At 69.1% G+C, this 21,378-nt stretch overlaps 1 protein-coding gene across 1 annotated transcript; it reads left to right on the top strand.

Moving 5' to 3' along the window:
- Nucleotides 1-1,334: 1,334 nt before the first annotated feature.
- DMPK (DM1 protein kinase) lies at nucleotides 1,335-21,280 on the top strand. The gene is made up of 16 exons (XM_064402148.1): nucleotides 1,335-1,644; nucleotides 4,706-4,797; nucleotides 4,912-4,995; nucleotides 6,911-7,006; nucleotides 8,403-8,551; nucleotides 10,918-11,011; nucleotides 12,295-12,495; nucleotides 13,528-13,815; nucleotides 15,037-15,125; nucleotides 15,750-16,066; nucleotides 16,107-16,366; nucleotides 17,163-17,398; nucleotides 17,953-18,048; nucleotides 18,598-18,641; nucleotides 18,745-18,810; nucleotides 21,189-21,280. The coding sequence occupies exons 1-16, from the start codon at nucleotides 1,389-1,391 to the stop codon at nucleotides 21,278-21,280; spliced, it is 2,460 nt and encodes an 819-aa protein (XP_064258218.1). The 5' UTR covers nucleotides 1,335-1,388.
- Nucleotides 21,281-21,378: the final 98 nt, after the last annotated feature.

Genomic DNA, 21,378 nt, shown 5'->3' with positions numbered 1-21,378 from the left:
GGCTCTGGGGGATTTTGGGGGAGTCTGAAGGGATTTTTGGGGGCTCCGTGGGAATTTTAGGGGGGGGGGTCTGAGAATTTAGGGGGGGTCTGTGAGGATTTGGGGGGCACTAGGGGGAGCGAATTCCCAGGATTGGGGGGGGTCCAAGAGTCGGTAACGGGCGGGGGGTTCCCGGGTTCAGCTCAGGAGCCCCTGGGGGGGTCCTGGTCCCGGTCTGGGGGTCCCGGTCCCGGTGGGGGGGTCCCGGTCCCGGTCTGGGGGTCCCGGACCCAGTGTGGGGGTCTCAGTTCCGGTCTGGGGGTCCCGGTTCCAGTCTGGGGGTCCCAGTTCCAGTCTGGGGGTCCCGGTTCCGGTCTGGGGGTCCCGGTTCCGGTCTGGGTGTTCTGGTTCTGGTGGGGGTCCCAGTCCCGGTTCTGGTCTGGAGGTCCCAGTTCTGGTCTGGGGGTCCCGGTTCCGGTCTGGGGGTCCCGATTCCGGTCTGGGTGTTCTGGTTCTGGTGGGGGTCCCGGTCCCGGTTCCATTGTGGAGGTCCCAGTGTCCCGGACCAGGTGGGGGTGTCCCGGTCCTGGTTTGGGGGTCCCGATCTCGGTATGGGGGTCCCGGTGTCCCGGTCCCGGTGGGGGTGTCCTAGTCCCGGTCTTGTGGTCTCGGTCTCTGTCCCAGTCCCGGTCCTGGTCTGGGGGTCCCAGTTCCGGTGGGGGTGTCCCAGCCCCGGTCTCTGTCCCGGTCCCGGTGTCCCGGTCCCGGTCTGGGGGTCCTGGTCCCACCCTCGGTCTCTGTCTCGGTGTCCCGGTCCCGGTCCCGGTCCCGGGCGGGGGGTCCCGGTCCTGGTCTGGGGGTCCCGGTCCCAGCCCCGGTCTCGGTGTCCCGGTCCCGATCCCAGTCTCGGGGTCCCGGTGTCCCGGTCCCGCTCTGGGGGTCCCAGTCTCGGTGTCCCAGTCCCGGTGTCCCGGTCCCGGACTAGGGGTCTCCCCCCGCCGCAGGTGCCCCCGTGCCCCCCCCGTTCCCCCGGTGCCGGGCGGGGGGTCCCGGTCCCAGTGCCGGTCTGGGGGTCTCTGTCCCGGTCCCGGTTTCTGTCTCGGTGTCCTGGTCCCGCTCTGGGGGTCTCTGTCCCGGTCTCGGTGTCCCGGTCCCGGTCTGGGGGTCTCTGTCCCGGTCCCGGTCTGGGGGTCTCTGTCCCGGTCCCAGTCTCTGTCCCGGTGTCCCAGTCCCGGTGTCCCGGTCTCCCCCCCCGCAGGTGCCCCCGGCCCCCCCCGTTCCCCCGGTGCCGGGGGGCGGGTGCCGGGCGGGGGGAGGCGCCCGGGCGCGCCCGGCCCCGGTGCCCGGGCGGCGGCGGAGCCTCGCCGGTGCCCGGGCGGCGGCGGAGCCTCCCCGGTGCGGGCCGGGCGATGGCGGCGCCCCCGGGGCGGCGGGAGCGGCTGCGGGCGCTGGCGCTGGGCCGGGGGGCGCTGGGGCTCGAGACCCTCCTGGACCTGCTGCTGGGGCTGGCGGGGGGGCTGCGGCACCGCCTCGGCCACCGGGAGCCCCCCGCCGGCACCGGGCCCGCCGCCGCAGGCAGCGGCGACAGCGGCGACAGCGGCGGCGACAGCGACGGCGACAGGGAGAGAGACAGAGAGAGACACGTCCGGGACTTCCTGAGCTGGGGTAACGCGCGGCACCGGAACCGGGACCGGCACCGGGACCGGGGGGTTGGACTGGGGGGCACCGGGACCGGGACTAGGACCGGAACGGGGGGGTCGGGTCGGGTTGAGGGGCACCGGCACCGGGACACCGGGACCGGGGGGTCGGGCTGGGGGCACCGGGACCGGGGGTCGGGTCGGGCTGAGGGGGACCGGGACCGGAACAGGAGGGGGGGTCGGATTGGGGGCCACCGGGACCGGGACGGGGGCTCCGATTGGGGGTGTTCGGGACCTGGGGGGCACCGGGACCGGGACAGGACCGGGACCGGGACGGGGGGGTCGGATTGGGGGATCCGGGGGGCATCGGGACCGGGACAGGAACGGGAGAGGGGTGTCGGTTTGGGGGGGTCCGGGACCGGGGGGCACCTGGACCGGGACCGGAACGGGGGGGTCGGACTGGGGGGTTCGGGCTGGGGGGCACCGGGACGGGACCGGAACGGGACGGGGGTTCCGGGTATGGCACCGGGACCGGGGGGCACCGGGACCGGGACAGGACGGGACTCGGATTTGGGGGGTCCGGGCAGGGGGCTGGCACCGGGACCGGGGGCTCGGACTGGGGGGTCCGGGTGCGGGACCGGGGGGTTCGGGATTGGACGGTTCCGGGACCGGGGGGGTTCGGTACTGGGGGGTCCAGGAGTGGGAGTTCCGGGACCGGGGGTCGTGATTTTTGGGAGGTTCCGGGTCTGGGAGAGGCCAGGACCGGGACTGGGGAGGGGGGGGGGTCCGGAACCGGGGTGGAAATGGGGCTGGGGTCCAGGACCGGGGGGCGTCTGCGACTGGGGGTTCCGGGACCGGGAAGTTCGGGATTGGGGGGGCCGGGACAGAGGGTCCGGGACTGGGGGGGTCCAGGACCGGGGAGCGTCCGGGACTGGGGGGTCCGGGACCGGGACTGGGGGTCCGTGACCGGGAGGTTCGGGATTGGGCGGTCCGGAACCGGCGGTGTCTGGAACCGGGAGTGTCCGGGCCGGGAGGGTTCGGAACCGGCTCGGGGTGGGGTCGGAACCGGCTCGGGGGGGGGGTCGGAACCGGCTCGGGGTGCTCGGAACCGGGCTCGGGGGTTTCAGAACCGGGCTCGGAACTTCGAGGGCCCAGAACCGGGGGTCGGGCCCGGGAGTATCACGGGCGGGGGGCCCCGGCACCGTTCGGGCCGGCAGGGCCCGGGGCTCCGGTTCGGGGTCCGGACGGGGCGGGCTGGTACCGGGGGTCCCGCACGCTACTGGGGGGGGGGGGGCACGGTGAGATCCCGGGGGGGTTCGGGAGTGGGAGGGGGGTCTCCGAACCGGCACCGGGCCGGGGGGCGTGCCCGGGTCCGCTCGGTACCGGCGGGGGGGGGCGACACCTGCGGGGCCCCCCCGAACCCCGGGGTCATTTTTCGGGGGGGGGGGGGTCCGGACCGTGGGGTCATTTCTGGGGGGGGGGTCGCTTTGTCGGGGTCGCTTTTTAGGTGGGGGGAGGGGCATTTCGGGGGGCGGTGGGGGGGGGTCCCTCTGTCGGGGTCTCGGGGTGGGGGGGCTCGGCCGCGGCGGCCCGGGGGGGGGCGCGGGGGGGCCCCGGCGGCGCCGCTCCTTTTCTGGGCACGGCGGGCCGGGCGCCCCCCCCGCGGGCGCCGAGCGCTGCGCGGCCATAAATGGGCTGAGGGTGCGCGGCCGCCCCCCCCGCGGCACCCTGGGTGTCACAAACCCCCCCCCCGGCACTGTCACACCCCCCCTCCCCCCCCCTCAGCCCGGAACCCTCCCTCCCCAACCCCCGCCTCACTTCCCGCCCCCCCCCCCCAAAAAAAAAAACCCATTCCCTGGGATTGTTCCTTCGAGACCCCCCCCCCCAAAAATTCCCTGGGATTGTTCCTCTGAGCCCCTCCCCAAAATATTCCCTGGGATTCTCCCCCAGAATCCACCCCCCCCCAAAATCTCCTCCACACCCCCCCCAAATCCCATCACCCCCAAAACCCCAGACCCCTCGCAATCACCCCCTCGCCCCGCCCCCCAAAATCGGGGTTGTGCCCCCAAACCCAGCCCTGCCCCCCAAAAAACCTAAACCCCCTCCCCCAAATGCCCCCCCCCCCCGGTTCTCCCTGACCCGGTCCGGTCCTGTTCCGGTTCTCCCTGACCCCGGTCTGGTCCCGGTCCCGGTTCTCCCTGACCCCGGTTCCAGTCCCGGTCCGTTTCCCCGGTCCCGGTTCTCCCTGACCCGGTCCCAGTCCCGGTTCTCCCTGCCCCGGCCCGGTCCGGTTCGGTTCTCCCTGACCCGGTTCCGGTCCGGTCCGGTTCGGTTCTCCCTGACCCGGTTCCGGTCCGGTCCGGTCCGGTTCGGTTCTCCCTGACCCGGTTCCGGTCCGGTCCGGTTCTGTTCTCCCTGACCCGGTTCCGGTCCGGTTCTGTTCTCCCTGACCCCAGCCCGGTCCCGGTTCTCCCTGACCCGGCCCGGTTCGGTTCTCCCTGACCCGGTTCCGGTCCGGTCCGGTTCTGTTCTCCCTGACCCGGTTCCGGTCCGGTTCTGTTCTCCCTGACCCCAGCCCGGTCCCGGTTCTCCCTGACCCGGCCCGGTTCGGTTCTCCCTGACCCGGTTCCGGTTCGGTTCTCCCTGACCCGGCCCGGTCCGGTTCTCCCTGACCCCGGTCCGGTCCGGTCCGGCCCGGTTCTGTTCTCCCTGACCCCGGTCCGGTCCGGTCCGGTCCGGTTCTGTTCTCCCTGACCCGGCCCGGTCCGGTTCGGTTCTCCCTGACCCGGCCCGGTCCGGTTCTCTCTGACCCGGCCCGGTTCGGTTCTCCCTGACCCGGTTCCGGTCCGGTTCGGTTCTCCCTGACCCGGCCCGGTTCGGTTCTCTCTGACCCGGTCCGGTTCTGTTCTCCCTGACCCGGTCCGGTTCGGTTCTCTCTGACCCGGCCCGGTTCTGTTCTCCCTGACCCGGTTCCTGTCCGGTCCGGTTCGGTTCTCCCTGGCCCGGCCCGGTTCTGTTCTCCCTGACCCGGCCCGGTCCGGTCCCGGTCCGGTTCGGTTCTCCCTGACCCGGTTCCGGTCCGGTTCCAGCCGAGCCGGCGGCCGCGCAGGTCCGGGAGCTGCAGCTGCAGCGCGGAGACTTCGAGATCCTGAAAGTGATCGGGAGAGGCGCCTTCAGCGAGGTCAGGGGACACCGGGGGTGACACCGGGGACACCTCGGGGACAGCGGGGACACCGGGGGGACAGCGGGGGTGGCACCGGGGGACAGCGAGCCCCGTGACCCCCGTGCCCCGCAGGTGGCCGTGGTGAGGATGAGGGAGACGGGGCAGATCTACGCCATGAAGATCATGAACAAGTGGGACATGCTGCGCCAGGGACAGGTGGGGACACACAGGGGACACCGGGGACACTGGGGACATTGGGGACAGCTGGGACACACAGGGGACACCGGGGACACTGGGGACATTGGGGACAGCTGGGACACACAGGGGACACCGGGGACACTGGGGACATGCTGCGCCAGGGACAGGTGGGGACACACTGGGGACACCGGGGACACACAGGGGACACCGGGGACACTGGGGACACCGGGGACACTGGGGACACTGGGAACATGTGGGGGACCTGGGACACAGGGGACACTGGGGGCATTGGGGACACCGGGGACACTGGGGACATTGGGGACAGCTGGGACACTGGGGACACCGGGGACACTGGGGACATGCTGCGCCAGGGACAGGTGGGGACACACAGGGGACACCGGGGACACACAGGGGACACCGGGGACAGCTGGGGACAGCTGGGGACACCGGGGACACTGGGGACATTGGGGACATTGGGGACACCGGGGACACCGGGGACACTGGGGACATTGGGGACATTGGGGACAGCTGGGACACAGGGGACACCGGGGACACTGGGGACATGCTGTGCCAGGGACACGTGGGGACACACAGGGGACACCGGGGACACACAGGGGACATTGGGGACAGCTGGGACACTGGGGACACCGGGGACACCGGGGACACACAGGGGACACTGGGGACACTGGGGACATTGGGGACACCGGGGACACTGGGGACACACAGGGGACACCGGGGACACTGGGGACACTGGGGACATTGGGGACACAGGGGACACCGGGGACACTGGGGACATGCTGCGCCAGGAACAGGTGGGGACACACAGGGGACGCTGGGGACACTGGGGACACCGGGGGGTACTGGGGACATTGGGGACAGCTGGGACACACAGGGGACACCGGGGACATTGGGGACAGCTGGGGGACACTGGGAACATGTGGGAGACCTGGGACACAGGGGAACACTGGGGACATGCTGTGCCGGGGACAGGTGGGGACACCAGAGACACAGGGGGCATTGGGGACACCGGGGGGCATTGGGGACACCGGGACACTGGGGACAATTGGGGACACCGGGGACAATTAGGGACATGCTGCGCGAGGGACAGGTGGGGACACCTGGGACACCGGCGACAAGGGCGCTATGGGCGGGGTGGTGTCACCCCCTTGGCAGCAGGTGGCAGCACAGGTGGCAGCCCTGCCACTGTCACTGTCGCTGTCCCCTCACCTGTCCCTGTCCCCTGTGTCCCATCCCTGTCCCCATCCCCGTCCCTGTCTCCTGTGTCCCCCGTGTCCCCTGTGTCCCTGTCCCTGTGTCCCCTGTGTCCCTGTTCCCGTGTCCCTGTCCCCTCTGTCCCATCCCTGTCCCCTGTGTCCCCTGTCTCCCCTGTCCCCCCGTGTCCCCTCTGTCCCTGTCCCTGTGTCCCCCGTGTCCCCTGTCCCCGTGTCCCCTGTGCCCCCTGTGCCCCCCGTGTCCCCTGTGTCCCCTGTGTCCTATCCCTGTCCTATCCCTGTCCCTGTGTCCCCTGTGTCCCCTGTGCCCCCCGTGTCCCCTCTGTCCCCTGTGTCCTATCCCTGTCCCATCCCTGTCCCTGTGTCCCCTGTGTCCCCTGTCCCTGTCCCCTGTCCCTGTCCCTGTGTCCCCTGTGTCCCCTATGTCCCCGTGTCTCCTGTCCCTGTCCCTGTCGCTGTCCCTGTCCCCTGTCCCTGTCCCTGTGTCCCCTGTGTCCCCTGTGCCCCCCGTGTCCCCTCTGTCCCCTGTGTCCTGTCCCTGTCCCATCCCTGTCCCTGTGTCCCCTGTGTCCCCTGTGTCCCCTGTCCCTGTCCCTGTCCCTGTCCCATCCCTGTCGCTGTCCCTGTCCCTGTCCCTGTCCCATCCCTGTCCCTGTCCCTGTCCCTGTCCCTGTCCCCTCTGTCCCCTGTCCCTGTCCCAGGTGTCGTGTTTCCGCGAGGAGCGGGACGTGCTGGTGCGCGGGGACCGGCGCTGGATCACGCGGCTGCACTTCGCCTTCCAGGACCCGCAGTGCCTGGTGAGGGGACAGCGCTGTCACCCGTGTCACCCGTGTGTCACCTGTGTGTCACCCGGGCCACCTCCGTGTCACCTGTGTTACCCGGGCCTCCTCCATGTCACCTGTGTTACCCGGGCCACCTCCGTGTCACCTGTGTTACCCGGGCCACCTCCGCGTCACTCAGGCCACCTCTGTGGCACCGGTGTCAGTTCTGTCAGTTGTGTCACCTGTGTCATCTGTGTGTCACCTCCGTGTCACCTGCATCAGCTCCGTGTCACCTGCATGTCCCGTGTCACCTCCATGTCCCCATGTCCCCAAGTTGTCCCCAAGCTGTCCCCGTGACCCCTCAGTACCTGGTGATGGAGTACTGCATTGTCCCCGTGTCCCTGTGTGTCCCCATGTCCCTGTGTGTCCCCATGTCCCCATGTCCCCGTGTCCCCGCAGTACCTGATGATGGAGTACTGCATTGTCCCCGTGTCCCTATGTGTCCCCATGTCCCCATGTCACCGTGCTGTCCCCATGTCCCTGTGTGTCCCCATGTCCCTGTGTGTCCCCAGTTGTCCCCAGTTGTCCCCGTGTCCCCGCAGCACCTGGTGATGGAGTACTGCATTGTCCCATGTCCCTGTGCTGTCCCTATGTCCCCATGTCCCTGTGCTGTCCTGTGTCCCTGTGTGTCCCCACTTGTCCCCAACTGTCCCCAACTGTCCCCGCAGTACCTGGTGATGGAGTACTGCATTGTCCCATGTCCCCAACTGTCCCCAATTGTCCCCATGTGTCCCCAGTTGTCCCCAACTGTCCCCGCAGTACCTGGTGATGGAGTACTGCATTGTCCCCATGCTGGCCCATGTCCCTGTACTGTCCATGTCCCTGTGTCCCTGTGTGTTCCTGTGTCCCTGTGTGTCCCTGTGTCCCTGTGTGTTCCTGTGTCCCTGTGTGTCCCCAATTGTCCCCATGTCCCCAACTGTCCCTGCAGTACCTGGTGTTGGAGTACTGCATTGTCCCATGTCCCTGTGTCTCTGTGTGTCCCTGTGTCACCATGCTGTCCCATGTCCCCGTGTCCCTGTGTGTCCCCAGTTGTCCCCAACTGTCCCCGTGTCCCCGCAGTACCTGGTGATGGAGTACTGCATTGTCCCATGTCCCCAGTTGTCCCCATGTCCCCATGTGTCCCCGCAGTACCTGGTGATGGAGTACTGCATTGTCCCATGTCCCGGTGTCCCTGTGTGTCCCCATGTCCCCGTGTCCCCGCAGTACCTGGTGATGGAGTACTGCATTGTCCCCGTGTCCCGGTGTCCCTGTGTGTCCCGGTGTCCCTGTGTGTCCCCATGTCCCCAATGTCCCCGTGTCCCCGCAGTACCTGGTGATGGAGTACTGCATTGTCCCATGTCCCCATGTCCCCAATGTCCCCGTGTCCCCGCAGTACCTGGTGATGGAGTACTACATCGGCGGTGACCTGCTGACGCTGCTCAGCAAGTTCGGGGACCGGCTGCCGCTGCCCATGGCGCGCTTCTACCTGGCCGAGCTGGTGATGGCCATCGACTCCGTGCACCGCCTGGGCTACGTGCACAGGTGTGACATGGGGACATTGGGGACACTGGGGACATGGGGACATGGGGACATGGCCATCGACTCCGTGCACCGCCTGGGCTACGTGCACAGGTGTGACACTGGGGACACTGGGGACATGGGGACATGGGGACATGGCCATCGACTCCGTGCACCGCCTGGGCTACGTGCACAGGTGTGACACTGGGGACATTGGGGACACTGGGGACATGGGGACATGGGGACATGGCCATCGACTCCGTGCACCGCCTGGGCTACGTGCACAGGTGTGACACCCTGGGGACATGGGGACATGGGGACATGGGGACATGGCCATCGACTCCGTGCACCGCCTGGGCTACGTGCACAGGTGTGACACCCTGGGGACACTGGGGACATGGGGACATGGGGACATGGCCATCGACTCCGTGCACCGCCTGGGCTACGTGCACAGGTGTGACACCCTGGGGACATTGGGGACATTGGGGACACTGGGGACATGGGGACATGGCCATCGACTCCGTGCACCGCCTGGGCTACGTGCACAGGTGACATGGGGACATTGGGGACATTGGGGACACTGGGGACATGGCCATCGACTCCGTGCACCGCCTGGGCTACGTGCACAGGTGACATGGGGACACTGGGGACACATTGGGGACATTGGGACATGGCCATCGACTCCGTGCACCGCCTGGGCTACGTGCACAGGTGTGACACTGGGGACACTGGGGACATGGGGACATGGGGACATGGCCATCGACTCCGTGCACCGCCTGGGCTACGTGCACAGGTGTGACACTGGGGACATTGGGGACATTGGGGACATGGGGACACTGGGGACATGGGGACATTGGGGACATGGCCATCGACTCCGTGCACCGCCTGGGCTACGTGCACAGGTGACATGGGGACACTGGGGACATTGGGGACATGGGCACATGGCCATCGACTCCGTGCACCGCCTGGGCTACGTGCACAGGTGTGACACCCTGGGGACATGGGGACATGGGGACATGGGGACATGGGGACATGGGGACATGGCCATCGACTCCGTGCACCGCCTGGGCTACGTGCACAGGTGTGACACCCTGGGGACATGGGGACACTGGGGACATGGGGACATGGGGACATGGGGACATGGCCATCGACTCCGTGCACCGCCTGGGCTACGTGCACAGGTGTGACACTGGGGACATGGGGACATTGGGGACATTGGGGACATGGGGACATGGCCATCGACTCCGTGCACCGCCTGGGCTACGTGCACAGGTGTGACACTGGGGACATGGGGACATTGGGGACACTGGGGACATGGGGACATGGCCATCGACTCCGTGCACCGCCTGGGCTACGTGCACAGGTGACACTGGGGACATTGGGGACATGGGGACATGGGGACATGGCCATTGACTCCGTGCACCGCCTGGGCTACGTGCACAGGTGACACTGGGGACATGGGGACATGGGGACATGGGGACATGGCCATTGACTCCGTGCACCGCCTGGGCTACGTGCACAGGTGTGACACTGGGGACACTGGGGACACTGGGGACATGGGGACATGGGGACATTGGGGACATGGGGACATGGCCATCGACTCCGTGCACCGCCTGGGCTACGTGCACAGGTGACATGGGGACACATTGGGGACATTGGGGACACTGGGGACATGGGGACATGGCCATCGACTCCGTGCACCGCCTGGGCTACGTGCACAGGTGTGACACTGGGGACACTGGGGACATTGGGGACATGGGGACATGGCCATTGACTCCGTGCACCGCCTGGGCTACGTGCACAGGTGTGACACTGGGGACACTGGGGACATTGGGGACATGGGGACATGGCCATCGACTCCGTGCACCGCCTGGGCTACGTGCACAGGTGTGACACTGGGGACACTGGGGACATGGGGACATTGGGGACATGGCCATCGACTCCGTGCACCGCCTGGGCTACGTGCACAGGTGTGACACTGGGGACATGGGGACACTGGGGACATGGGGACATGGGGACATGGCCATCGACTCCGTGCACCGCCTGGGCTACGTGCACAGGTGTGACACCCTGGGGACATGGGGACATGGGGACATGGGGACATGGCCATCGACTCCGTGCACCGCCTGGGCTACGTGCACAGGTGTGACACCCTGGGGACATGGGGACATTGGGGACATGGGGACATTGGGGACACTGGGGACATGGGGACATTGGGGAAATTGAGGGGATGTGGGGACATTGGGAACACAGGGGGACACAGGAGGGACATGGAGGGACAGGGGACACTGGGGACAGCAGGAGGGACGCGGGGAGCACTGGGGGGGTCTGGGGGGAGTGGGCGGGTCTGGGGACGGTGACATGGGAGGTGACAAATGCCACCCCCCCAGGGACATCAAACCCGACAACATCCTGCTGGACCGCTGGGGCCACATCCGGCTTGGGGACTTCGGGTCCTGCCTGCGCCTGGGGCCCGATGGCACCGTGAGTGACACCAGGGGACACGGGGGGACGGGGGGGGACACCGTGAGTGACACTGGGGGACACCAGGGGGGACACGGGGGGGACAGGAGGGACAGGGGAGAGACACTGGGAGGGACACCGGGGGACACGGAGGTGACAGGGTGGGGACACCAGGAGGGACACCGGGGGGGACACCGGCAGGGACATGGTGGGGGACACAAGAGGGGGACACAGATGTCAACCCTATGGGCACCTGGAGAATTGTCCCAATGTCCCCAATGTCCCCAATGTCCCCGTGTCCCCAGGTGTGCTTGGCCGTGGCCATGGGCACCCCCGATTACCTGTCCCCAGTGTCCCCAGTGTCCCCAATGTCCCCAATGTCCCCAGTGCTGTCCCCGTGTCCCCAGGTGCGCTCGGTGGTGGCCGTGGGCACCCCCGATTACCTGTCCCCAATGTCCCCAATGTCCCCAATCCCTCACAATGTCCCCAATGTCCCCAATGATGTCCCCAGGTGCGCTCGGCGGTGGCCGTGGGCACCCCCGACTACCTGTCCCCCGAGATGTCCCCAATGTCCCCAATGTCCCCAATGATTTCCCCATGTCCCCAGGTGCGCTCGGTGGTGGCCGTGGGCACCCCCGATTACCTGTCCCCAATGTCCCCAATGATGTCCCCAATGTCCCCGATGTCCCCAGGTGCGCTCGGCGGTGGCCGTGGGCACCCCCGATTACCTGTCCCCAATGTCCCCAATGATGTCCCCAATGTCCCCGATGTCCCCAGGTGCGCTCGGCGGTGGCCGTGGGCACCCCCGATTACCTGTCCCCAATGTCCCCAATGTCCCCAATGTCCCCATGTCCCCGATGTCCCCAGGTGCGCTCGGCGGTGGCCGTGGGCACCCCCAATGTCCCCAATGTCCCCGATGTCCCCAGGTGCGCTCGGCGGTGGCCGTGGGCACCCCCAATGTCCCCAATGTCCCCAATGTCCCCAATGTCCCCAATGTCCCCAGGTGCGCTCGGCAGTGGCCGTGGGCACCCCCGATTACCTGTCCCCAATGTCCCCAATGTCCCCAATGTCCCCAATGTCCCCAATGTCCCCAGGTGCGCTCGGCAGTGGCCGTGGGCACCCCCGATTACCTGTCCCCAATGTCCCCAATGATGTCCCCAGGTGCGCTCGGCGGTGGCCGTGGGCACCCCCAATGTCCCCAATGTCCCCAATGCTGTCCCCCAATGATGTCCCCAGGTGCGCTCGGCGGTGGCCGTGGGCACCCCCAATGTCCCCAATGTCCCCGATGTCCCCGATGTCCCCAGGTGCGCTCGGCAGTGGCCGTGGGCACCCCCGACTACCTGTCCCCCGAGATGCTGCTGGCGGTCGAGGACCCCTCGCGCTCCTACGGCCCCGAGTGCGACTGGTGGGCGCTGGGCGTGCTCGCCTTCGAGATGTTCTGCGGCAAGCCGCCCTTCTTCGCCGACAGCGTGCTCGAGACCTACGCCAAGATCCTGCACTTCCAGGTGCGCGCTGGAACCGGGACTGGGGGCACTGGGGGCACTGGGAGGGACTGGGGGGGAGTGGGAGGGACTGGGAGAGAGTGGGGGGGGACTGGGGGGAGTGGGGTGGAGTGGGAAGGGACTGGGGGGGTACTGAGGGGGACTTGAGGGGAGTGGGAGGGAGTGGTGGAGAATGGGAGGGAGTGGGAGGCTGCTGGGAGGGGGACTGGGAAGGGACTGGGAGGGACTGGGGGGACTGCAGGGACTTTCGGGGACTGGGGCGGTGCTGGGAGGGGGACTGGGAAGGGACTGGGAGGGACTGGGGGGACTGCAGGGACTTTCGGGGACTGGGGCGGTGCTGGGAGAGGGACTTCTGGGGCACTGGGGGGGACTGGGAGGGAGTGGGGGTGAGTGGGAAGGGCACTGGGAGGGTGCTGGGAGGGACACCAGGGGCACTGGGAGGGAGTGGGGCGGTGCTGGAGTGCACTGGGGAGGAGACTGGGGTGGACTGGGAGAGTGGTGGGGTGGACTGGCTGGGACTGGGGGGGAGTGGGAGGGAATGGGGGGGACTGGGAGGGACTGGGAGAGAACTGGGAGGGACTGGGAGGCACTGGGGGAAAGTGGGGAGGACTGGGGGGGTGCTGGGAGGGGGCTGGGAGTGAATGGGGAGGAGTGGGGGCGACTGGGAGGGACTTGGGGGAGAATGGGAGGATGCTGGAGGCAGTGGGGGGATTCTGGGGGGGACTGGAAGGGACTGGGGTGGACTGGGATGGAGTGGGGGGGACTAGGGGGAGTGGGTAGCCACTGGGAGGGACTGGGAGGGTGTTGGGGGGGACTGGGAGTGAATGGGGGGGACTAGGAGGGAACTGAGGGGGACTGGGAGGGAGTAGGACAATACTGGGAGGGTGCTGGAGGGCACTGGGGGCACTGGGAGGGACTGGAAGGGACTGGGAGGGAGTGGGACCATACTGGTACCATACTGGTCGGCACTGGGAGACACTGGTCCCTCACTGGTGGGCACTGGGTCCATACTGGTCCCTCCCCCCCCCCCCCCAGGACCACCTCCACCTGCCGGACGCCGATGACGATGACGATGAGGAAGGGGGCGGGGCCGAGGGCTGGCGGGCCGTGCCCGCGGCCGCGCGCGCGCTCGTGCGGGGGCTGCTGTGCGCGCCGGGCGCGCGCCTGGGCCGCGGGGGCGCGCGCGACTTCCGCGCGCTGCCGCTGTTCGCGGGGCTGCGCTGGCGCGCGCTCCGCCGCTGCCCCGCCCCCTTCGCGCCCAGCGCCGCCGGCGCCGCCGACACCTCCAACTTCGACGTGCTGGACGACTGCCTGAGCCCGCCGGTGAGGAGCGGGTTAAACCCGGGTCAGAGCCGGGACAGACCCGGGATAGACCGGGGATAAACCGGGGATAAACCCGGGATAGATCCCCGATAGATCCCGGTTACACTGCCTGAGCCCGCCGGTGAGGAGCGGGTTAAACCCGGGTCAGAGCCGGGACAGACCCGGGACAGAGCCGGGACAAACCGGGGATAAACCCGGGATAGATCCCGGTTACACTGCCTGAGCCCGCCGGTGAGGAGCGGGTTAAACCCGGGTCAGAGCCGGGACAGACCCGGGACAGAGCCGGGACAAACCGGGGATAAACCCGGGATAGATCCCCGATAGATCCCGGTTACACTGCCTGAGCCCGCCGGTGAGGAACGGGTTAAACCCGGGGTGAGAGCCGGGACAGACCGGGGATAAACCGGGGATAGATCCCCGATAGATCCCGGTTACACTGCCTGAGCCAGCCGGTGAGGAACGGGTTAAACACGGGGTGAGAGCCGGGACAGACCCGGGACAGAGCCGGGATAGACCTGGGATAAACCTGGGATAGATCCCGGTTACACTGCCTGAGCCCGCCGGTGAGGAACGGGTTAAACCCGGGGTGAGAGCCGGGACAGACCCGGGACAGAGCCGGGACAGACCGGGGATAAACCCGGGATAGATCCCCGATAGATCCCGGTTACACTGCCTGAGCCCGCCGGTGAGGAACAGGTCAGACCCGGGGTGAGAGCCGGGACAGACCCGGGACAGACCGGGGATAAACCCGGGATAGATCCCCGATAGATCCCGGTTACACTGCCTGAGCCCGCCGGTGAGGAACGGGTTAAACCCGGGGTGAGAGCCGGGACAGACCCGGGACAGACCGGGGATAAACCGGGGATAGATCCCCGATAGATTCCGGTTACACTGCCTGAGCCAGCTGGTGAGGAACGGGTTAAACCCGGGATTAAACCTGGGATAAACCCAGGATAGATCTGGGATAGATCCCGGGATAGATCTGGGATAAACCCGGGATAGAGTTTAGATAAACCTGGGATAGACCCGGGGTAAACCAGGGATAGATCCTTGATAGATCTGGGATAGATCCGGGATAGATCCAGGATAGCTCTGGATTAAACCTGGGATAGAGCCGGGATAGACTGGGGATAAACCCAGGATAGATGGAGGATAAACCCAGGACAAACCCGGGACAGACCTGGGACAGACCCGGGACAGACGTGCCGTGTCCCCCTCCAGCAGGAGGTGCCGGGGGAGCCGGGGGTCCCCCCTGAGCTGGAGCTGCACCTCCCGTTCGTGGGGTACTCGTACGCCCGCGCCGAGCACGAGTGAGTCTGGGGGCGCCCGGGGGGTCCCAGGGGGGTCAGAGGGACCGGGGGGTCTGCGGGAATTGGGGGGGTCTGGGGGATTGTGGGGGTCAGAGGGACCGGGGGGGGTCTGGGGAACCGGGGAGTCTGGGGGGGTCAGAGGGATCGGGGGCGGGTCAGAGGGACCTGGGGGTCTGGGGGGTTCTGGGGGGTCTGAGAGACTGGAGGGTATGTGGGTCTGGGGGCGTCTGGGGAGGCCTGGGGGGGTCAGAGGGACCGGGGGGTCTGCGGGAATTGGGGGTCCCAGGAGGGTCAGAGGGACATGGGGGGGTCTGGGGGGTCCCGGGGGATCTGGGGGATCGGGGGGGTCTGGGGGATCAGGGGGGTCAGAGGGCCCGGAGGGGACTGGGGTGGTCTGGGGGGGTCAGAAGGCCCGGGGGGAGCTGAGGGGTCCCGGGGGGGTCTGGGGGATCGGGGATCAGTGGGACTGGGGGGGGTCCGGGGGGTGACACCAGGAGCGGAGGGGGGTGGCAGGCAGAACTGGGGAGGGGGCGCAGTGGAAATGGGGGGGGCTGTGTGTGGGGGGGGGGGGCTGCAGGTGACCCCCCCTCCCCCCCCCTGTGCCCCCCCCCATTCCGGTTTTAGGGATGAGGAAGAAGAGGAGGAGGAAGAGGAGGATGAGGAGTGGGACCAGGACACGGCCATGGAGCTGGAGGGGGAGTGGGGGACCCCCCCCCGAATCGGGGACCCCCCCGGGCGGCGCGACCCCCTTGGCCATAGGGACCCCCCCGCGCAAGGGGACGCCCCCACCCCCGGGGGTGCTGCCACGCTCCGCAACCCCCCCACCCACGGGGGGGCCCCCCAAGCCCCCCGGGAGCCCCCCCTCAAAAAGAGCCCCCCCCCGCCCGCGGGGACCCCGACACCGACGGAGGGACCCCCCCCAAAAAGGACCCCCCCCACCCGCGGGGACCTCCGAACTCACGGGACCTCCCCCCCCAAAAGGGGGCCCCCCCCCAAAGGACCCTCCCCACCCTCGGGGGCCCCCCCGCCCGCGGGGACGCCCCCTCAAAAGCTGCCCCCCCCCCACCCCCAAGGGAGAACCCCATCCCCCACCCAAAGCCCCTCCCCCCCAGCCCGCGGGACCCCCCCCGGCCGCCCCCCACCAAAAAGCGGCGCCCCCTCCCCAGGGCCCCCCCCCCGGCCAAGGGGGGCCCCCCCGAGGACGCCCCCCCCCGGGCACGGAGCCCCCCCGGGCGCCGCCGGTACGTGGGGAGGGGGATTTGGGGAGGGGGATTTGGGGAGGGGGGTCCCGGGACTCGGGGAGGGGTCGGTGGGTGCTGGGGATGGGGTCGCGAGTGCCGGGAATTCTCGAATTTCGGGAATTCCCGGAATTTCGGTGTCGGCGGGGGGGGGAAAAGGGGGGTACCGGGGGGGTCCCGAATCGCGGGGGTCCCGGTGTCCCCGTGGGGAGGGGTCTCGAATCCCGGTTCGGGGTCAGTGCCCGGTTCCGGGGGTCCCGGGGGGGTCCGTGCCCGGTTCGGGGGGGATCCCGGTTCAGAGGATCCCGGTTCGGGGGGATCCCGGGGATCAGTGCCCGGTTCGGGGTCAGCGCCCGGTTCCGGGGGTCCCGGTGGGGTCCGTGCCCGGTTCGGAGGATCCCGGTTCGGGGGGGATTCCGGGGACCAGTGCCCGGTTCCGGGGGTCCCGGGAGGGGTCTGTGCCCGGTTCGGGGGGATCCGGGCTGTCGGTGCCCGGTTCGGGGGGGTCCCGGTTCGGGTCGGTGCCCGGTTCGGGGGGGTCCCGGCAATCCCGGGGGTCCCGGTTCGGGTCAGTGCCCGGTTCGGGGGGATTCCGGGGATCAGTGCCCGGTTCGGGGGGATCCTGATTCGGGGTCAGTGCCCGGTTCAGGGGGTCCCGGGAGGGGTCAGTGCCCGGTTCGAGGGAGGGGATCCTGGTTCGGGGTCAGTGCCCGGTTCGGGAGGTTTCGGTTCGGGGTCGGTGCCGGTTCTGGGGGTCCCGGCAATCCCGGGGGTCCCCAGGCAGACGCGGTTCCCGCAGGTGGCGGTCCCGGTCGCGGTCCCGGTGTCGGTCCCGGCGGCGGTCTCGGTCCCGGTCCTGGCGGCGGTCCCGGCGGTCCCGGTGTCGGTGCCGGTGCCGGTGCCGGTGCCGGAGCCGGAGCCGGTGCCGGTGTCGGTGCCGGAGCTCCGGGAGGCGCTGGCCCGGGAGCGGCGCGGGCGGGAGGAGCTGGAGCGGGAGCTCGGGAAGCTGCGGGCGGCGGGACAGGGGCTGGCCCGGTACGGGACGGGACAGCGGGGACACCGGGGACAGCGGGGACAGCGGGGCTGGGAGGGGACAGCGGGGGGACAACGGGGACAGCGGGGGACAACGGGGACACCGCGGGGACAGCGGGGACACCGGGACCGGGGGGGGACAGCGGGACCGGGAGGGGACAGCAGGGACAGCGGGGGGACAGCGGGGACATCGAGGGGACAACGGGACTGGGAGGGGATAGCGGGGCTGGGAGGGGACAGCAGGGACACCGCGGGGACAACGGGGGGACAGCGGGGCCGGGAGGGGACAGCGGGGGACAACGGGGGGACAACGGGGGGACAACGGGGACACCGCAGAGGGACAACGGGGACAGCGGGACAGGGTGGGGACAGCGGGGTGACCCCGGGTCTGTGGGCGGCACTGGGGACAGGGAGGTGGCACCGAGGGTGACACCAGGGTGACAATCACCCCCGGGGAGGTGACACCGCTGCCCCCGGTGTCCCCAGCTACGGTGGGGACGGGGGGGGGGGGTCCGGGGGTGTCACCAGGGCTGTCCCCAAGTGTCCCCTCCCTGCAGGCGCCTGCAGGAGGCCGAGAGCCGCAACCTGGAACTGGAAGCGAAACTGCGGCGGCTGCAGAGCGACCCCCCCCGGGCCCGGCCCCCCCGCGCCAGGCAAGGACCCCTCCCCAAAATCCCAGCGACCCCCCCCGGGACCCCTCCCCAAAATCCCAGTGACCCCCCCCCAAAATCCCAGCGACCCCTCCGGGCCCGGCCCCCCCCGCGCCAGGCAAGGACCCCCCCCCAAATCCCTGTGATCCCCCTACCCCCTAAATCCCAGTGACCCCCCCAAAATCCATGGGGACACCCCCAGGACTGTCCCCAAAATCCAGTGACCCCCCCACCCCAAAATCCTTGGGGACACCCCCAGGAATGTCCCCAACCCACCCTGGGTGTCCCCAACACCCTCCAGACCCCCCCCTCCAAATTCACCAGGAGCCCCCAAATTCCTCGGCTTCCCCCTCCCCTCCAGGGGCCTCGCCCCCTCCCCAAAATATTTTGGGGTGTTTTGGGGGGGTGGGGGGGCAGGACATTGCTCCCTCCCCAAATCTGGGGCTGGGGGCTCCCTACATTTTGGGGGGGGAATCCCCAAAAAGGGGTTCCCCAATATTTTGGGGGGGTCGCACCCTGACCAAACCCCCCCTCCCCAAATTTCCCTTGCAGGAGGCGCGGGGCAGCCCCCCCCCATCGCGGCCCCCCCCGCGGAGGTAAGGGGGGGTTTGGGGGGGGGATTTTGGGGTGATTTTGGGGGTTTTTGGGGGGGTTTTTGGGGTGATTTGGGGGGGCTGACGCTCTGTGCTCTCTCCGCAGCCCCCCCGGCTTTTCCGCTCCCCCCTGGGGCTGCCCCTGTCCCGGCACCTGCTGCTCTGGGCCCGGGTACGTGGGGCTGCGTCACTGTCACCGTGTCACCTGTGCCACCCCCTGCCACCCCCTGCCACCCCCCTGGCACCCAGTGTCACCCCCTGTCACCCAGTGCCACCCCCTGTCCCGGCACCTGCTGCTCTGGGCCCGGGTATGTGGGGCTGTGTCACTGTCACTGTGTCACCGTGTCACCCGTGCCACTGCCACTGCCACCCCCTGTCACCCCCTGTCACCCAGTGCCACCCCCCTGTCCCGGCACCTGCTGCTCTGGGCCCGGGTACGTGGGGCTGCGTCACTGTCACTGTGTCACCGTGTCACCTGTGCCACCCCCTGCCACCCCCCTGCCACCCCCTGCCATCCCCTGGCACTGCCACTGTCACCCCCTGTCACCCAGTGCCACCCCCTGTCCCGGCACCTGCTGCTCTGGGCCCGGGTACGTGGGGCTGCGTCACTGTCACTGTGTCACCGTGTCACCCGTGCCACCCCCTGCCATCCCCTGCCACCCCCTGTCACTGCCAGTGTCACCCACTGCCACTGTCACCACCCGTCACCCAGTGCCACCCCCTGTCCCGGCACCTGCTGCTCTGGGCCCGGGTACGTGGGGCTGTGTCACTGTCACTGTGTCACCGTGTCACCCGTGCCACCCCCTGCCACCCCCTGCCACCCCCTGGCACTGCCACTGCCACCCCCTGTCACCCAGTGCCACCCCCCTGTCCCGGCACCTGCTGCTCTGGGCCCGGGTACGTGGGGCTGCGTCACTGTCACTGTGTCACTGTGTCACCTCCTGCCACTGCCACTGCCACCCTTGTCACTCCCTGCCACCTCCCCGGCCATCCCCCGCCACTGCCACCCCCTGTCATTGCCACTCCCTGTCACCTCCTGCCACTGCCTGTCACCCCTGCCACCTCCCTGGCCACGCCCTGCCACTGCCACCCTTGTCACTGTCACCCCTTGCCACTGCCACCTCTGCCACTGTCAGCCCTGTCACCTCCTGCCACTGCCACCCCCTGCCACTGTCACCCCCTGCCACCCCCACCCGTGTCACTGTCACCCCCGTCACTTGCCCCCACTGCCACCGCCACCTCTCTGCATGTCCCCAAGGCCACCCCCTGCCACCTCTGCCACTGCCACCGCGGCCGTGTCCCCAGGGCCACCCCTGTCACTGCCACCCCCAGGCTTGCCTTGTCCCCAGAGCCACCCCCTGCCACTGCCACTGTGGGCATGTCCCCAGGGCCACCGCTGTCACTGCCACCCCCTGCCACTGCCACCCCGGCCGTGTCCCCAAGGCCACCCGCTGCCACTGCCACCCCCTGGCACTGCCAATGTTGGCATGTCCCCAAGGCCATCCCTGTCACCGCCATCCCTGTCACTGCCACCCCGGCCGTGTCCCCAGGGCCGCCTCCCCAGGCTGGGCCACCAGCCCCAGGGAGGGGACAAGCACGGCCGGGCCACCCTGGGCACTGCCACCAGCGCTGGCACTGCCACCAGCAGGGCCACCCCCAGGGACACTGCCAGCCCTAGGGACAGTGCCACCCTCGGGGACAGTGCCACCCTCAGGGGACAGTGCCACCCCGGGACAGTGCCACCCTTGGGGACAGTGCCATCCTCGGGGACAGTGCCACCCCCGGGACAGTGCCATCCTCGGGGACAGTGCCACCCTTGGGGACAGTGCCACCCTCAGGGGACAGTGCCACCCGGGGGGACAGTGCCACCCTCAGGGGACAGTGCCATCCTTGGGGACAGTGCCACCCCCGGGACAGTGCCATCTTTGGGGACAGTGCCACCCCCGGGACAGTGCCATCCTCGGGGGACAGTGCCACCCTAGGGGACAGTGCCATCCTCGGGGACAGTGCCACCCCGGGGGACAGTGCCACCCCCGGGACAGTGCCACCCCCGGGACAGTGCCATCCTCGGGGACAGTGCCACCCCAGGGACAGTGCCACCCCCGGGACAGTGCCACCCTTGGGGACAGTGCCATCCTCGGGGACAGTGCCATCCTCGGGGACAGTGCCACCCCAGGGACAGTGCCACCCCCGGGACAGTGCCATCCTCGGGGACAGTGCCATCCTTGGGGACAGTGCCACCCCCGGGACAGTGCCATCCTCGGGGACACTGCCATCCTTGGGGACAGTGCCATCCTTGGGGACAGTGCCATCTTTGGGGGACAGTGCCATCCTCGGGGACAGTGCCACCCCCGGGACAGTGCCACCCCCGGGACAGTGCCATCCTTGGGGACAGTGCCATCTTTGGGGACAGTGCCCACCCCCGTGTCCCCATGTCCCCAACAACGCGGGGGGGAAGGGGAGGTGAGGGGAGGGGTCCTGGGCGGGTGGTGACAACGGTGACAACGGTGACATCGGTGACGATGGTGACAACGGTGTCGCTGTCCCCAGGTGCCACACCCCGGTGCCACCAAGGACTGTCTGCTGCTCTGCGCCGCCGGCCTGCGCCCCCCGCCCCGCGCCCCCCGGGACCCCCCCCCTAATTCGGGGCTGTCCCCAAGGTGTCACCAGGGTGTCCCCGAGGTGTCACCAGGGTGTCCCCAAGGTGTCACCAGGGTGTCCCCCTCCTCCACTTTGTTGC

Source organism: Passer domesticus, chromosome 35, assembly GCF_036417665.1.
Source record: "Passer domesticus isolate bPasDom1 chromosome 35, bPasDom1.hap1, whole genome shotgun sequence".
Lineage (NCBI taxonomy): Eukaryota > Metazoa > Chordata > Aves > Passeriformes > Passeridae > Passer > Passer domesticus.
The sequence above is the reverse complement of the archived record's forward strand: the minus strand, read 5'-3'. Positions and strand labels throughout refer to the sequence as shown.

What these genes read in the sequence shown, in the direction of transcription:
- DMPK (XM_064402148.1), top strand. Translation starts at nt 1,389, where the DNA reads ATGGCGGCGCCCCCGGGGCGGCGGGAGCGGCTGCGGGCGCTGGCGCTG. An exon ending in GCCTGGGGCCCGATGGCACC is followed by an intron (nt 11,012 to 12,294) that starts GTGAGTGACACC and finishes CGATGTCCCCAG; the next exon opens with GTGCGCTCGGCAGTGGCCGT. An exon ending in AAAAAGGACCCCCCCCACCC is followed by an intron (nt 16,067 to 16,106) that starts GCGGGGACCTCC and finishes CCCCCCCAAAAG; the next exon opens with GGGGCCCCCCCCCAAAGGAC.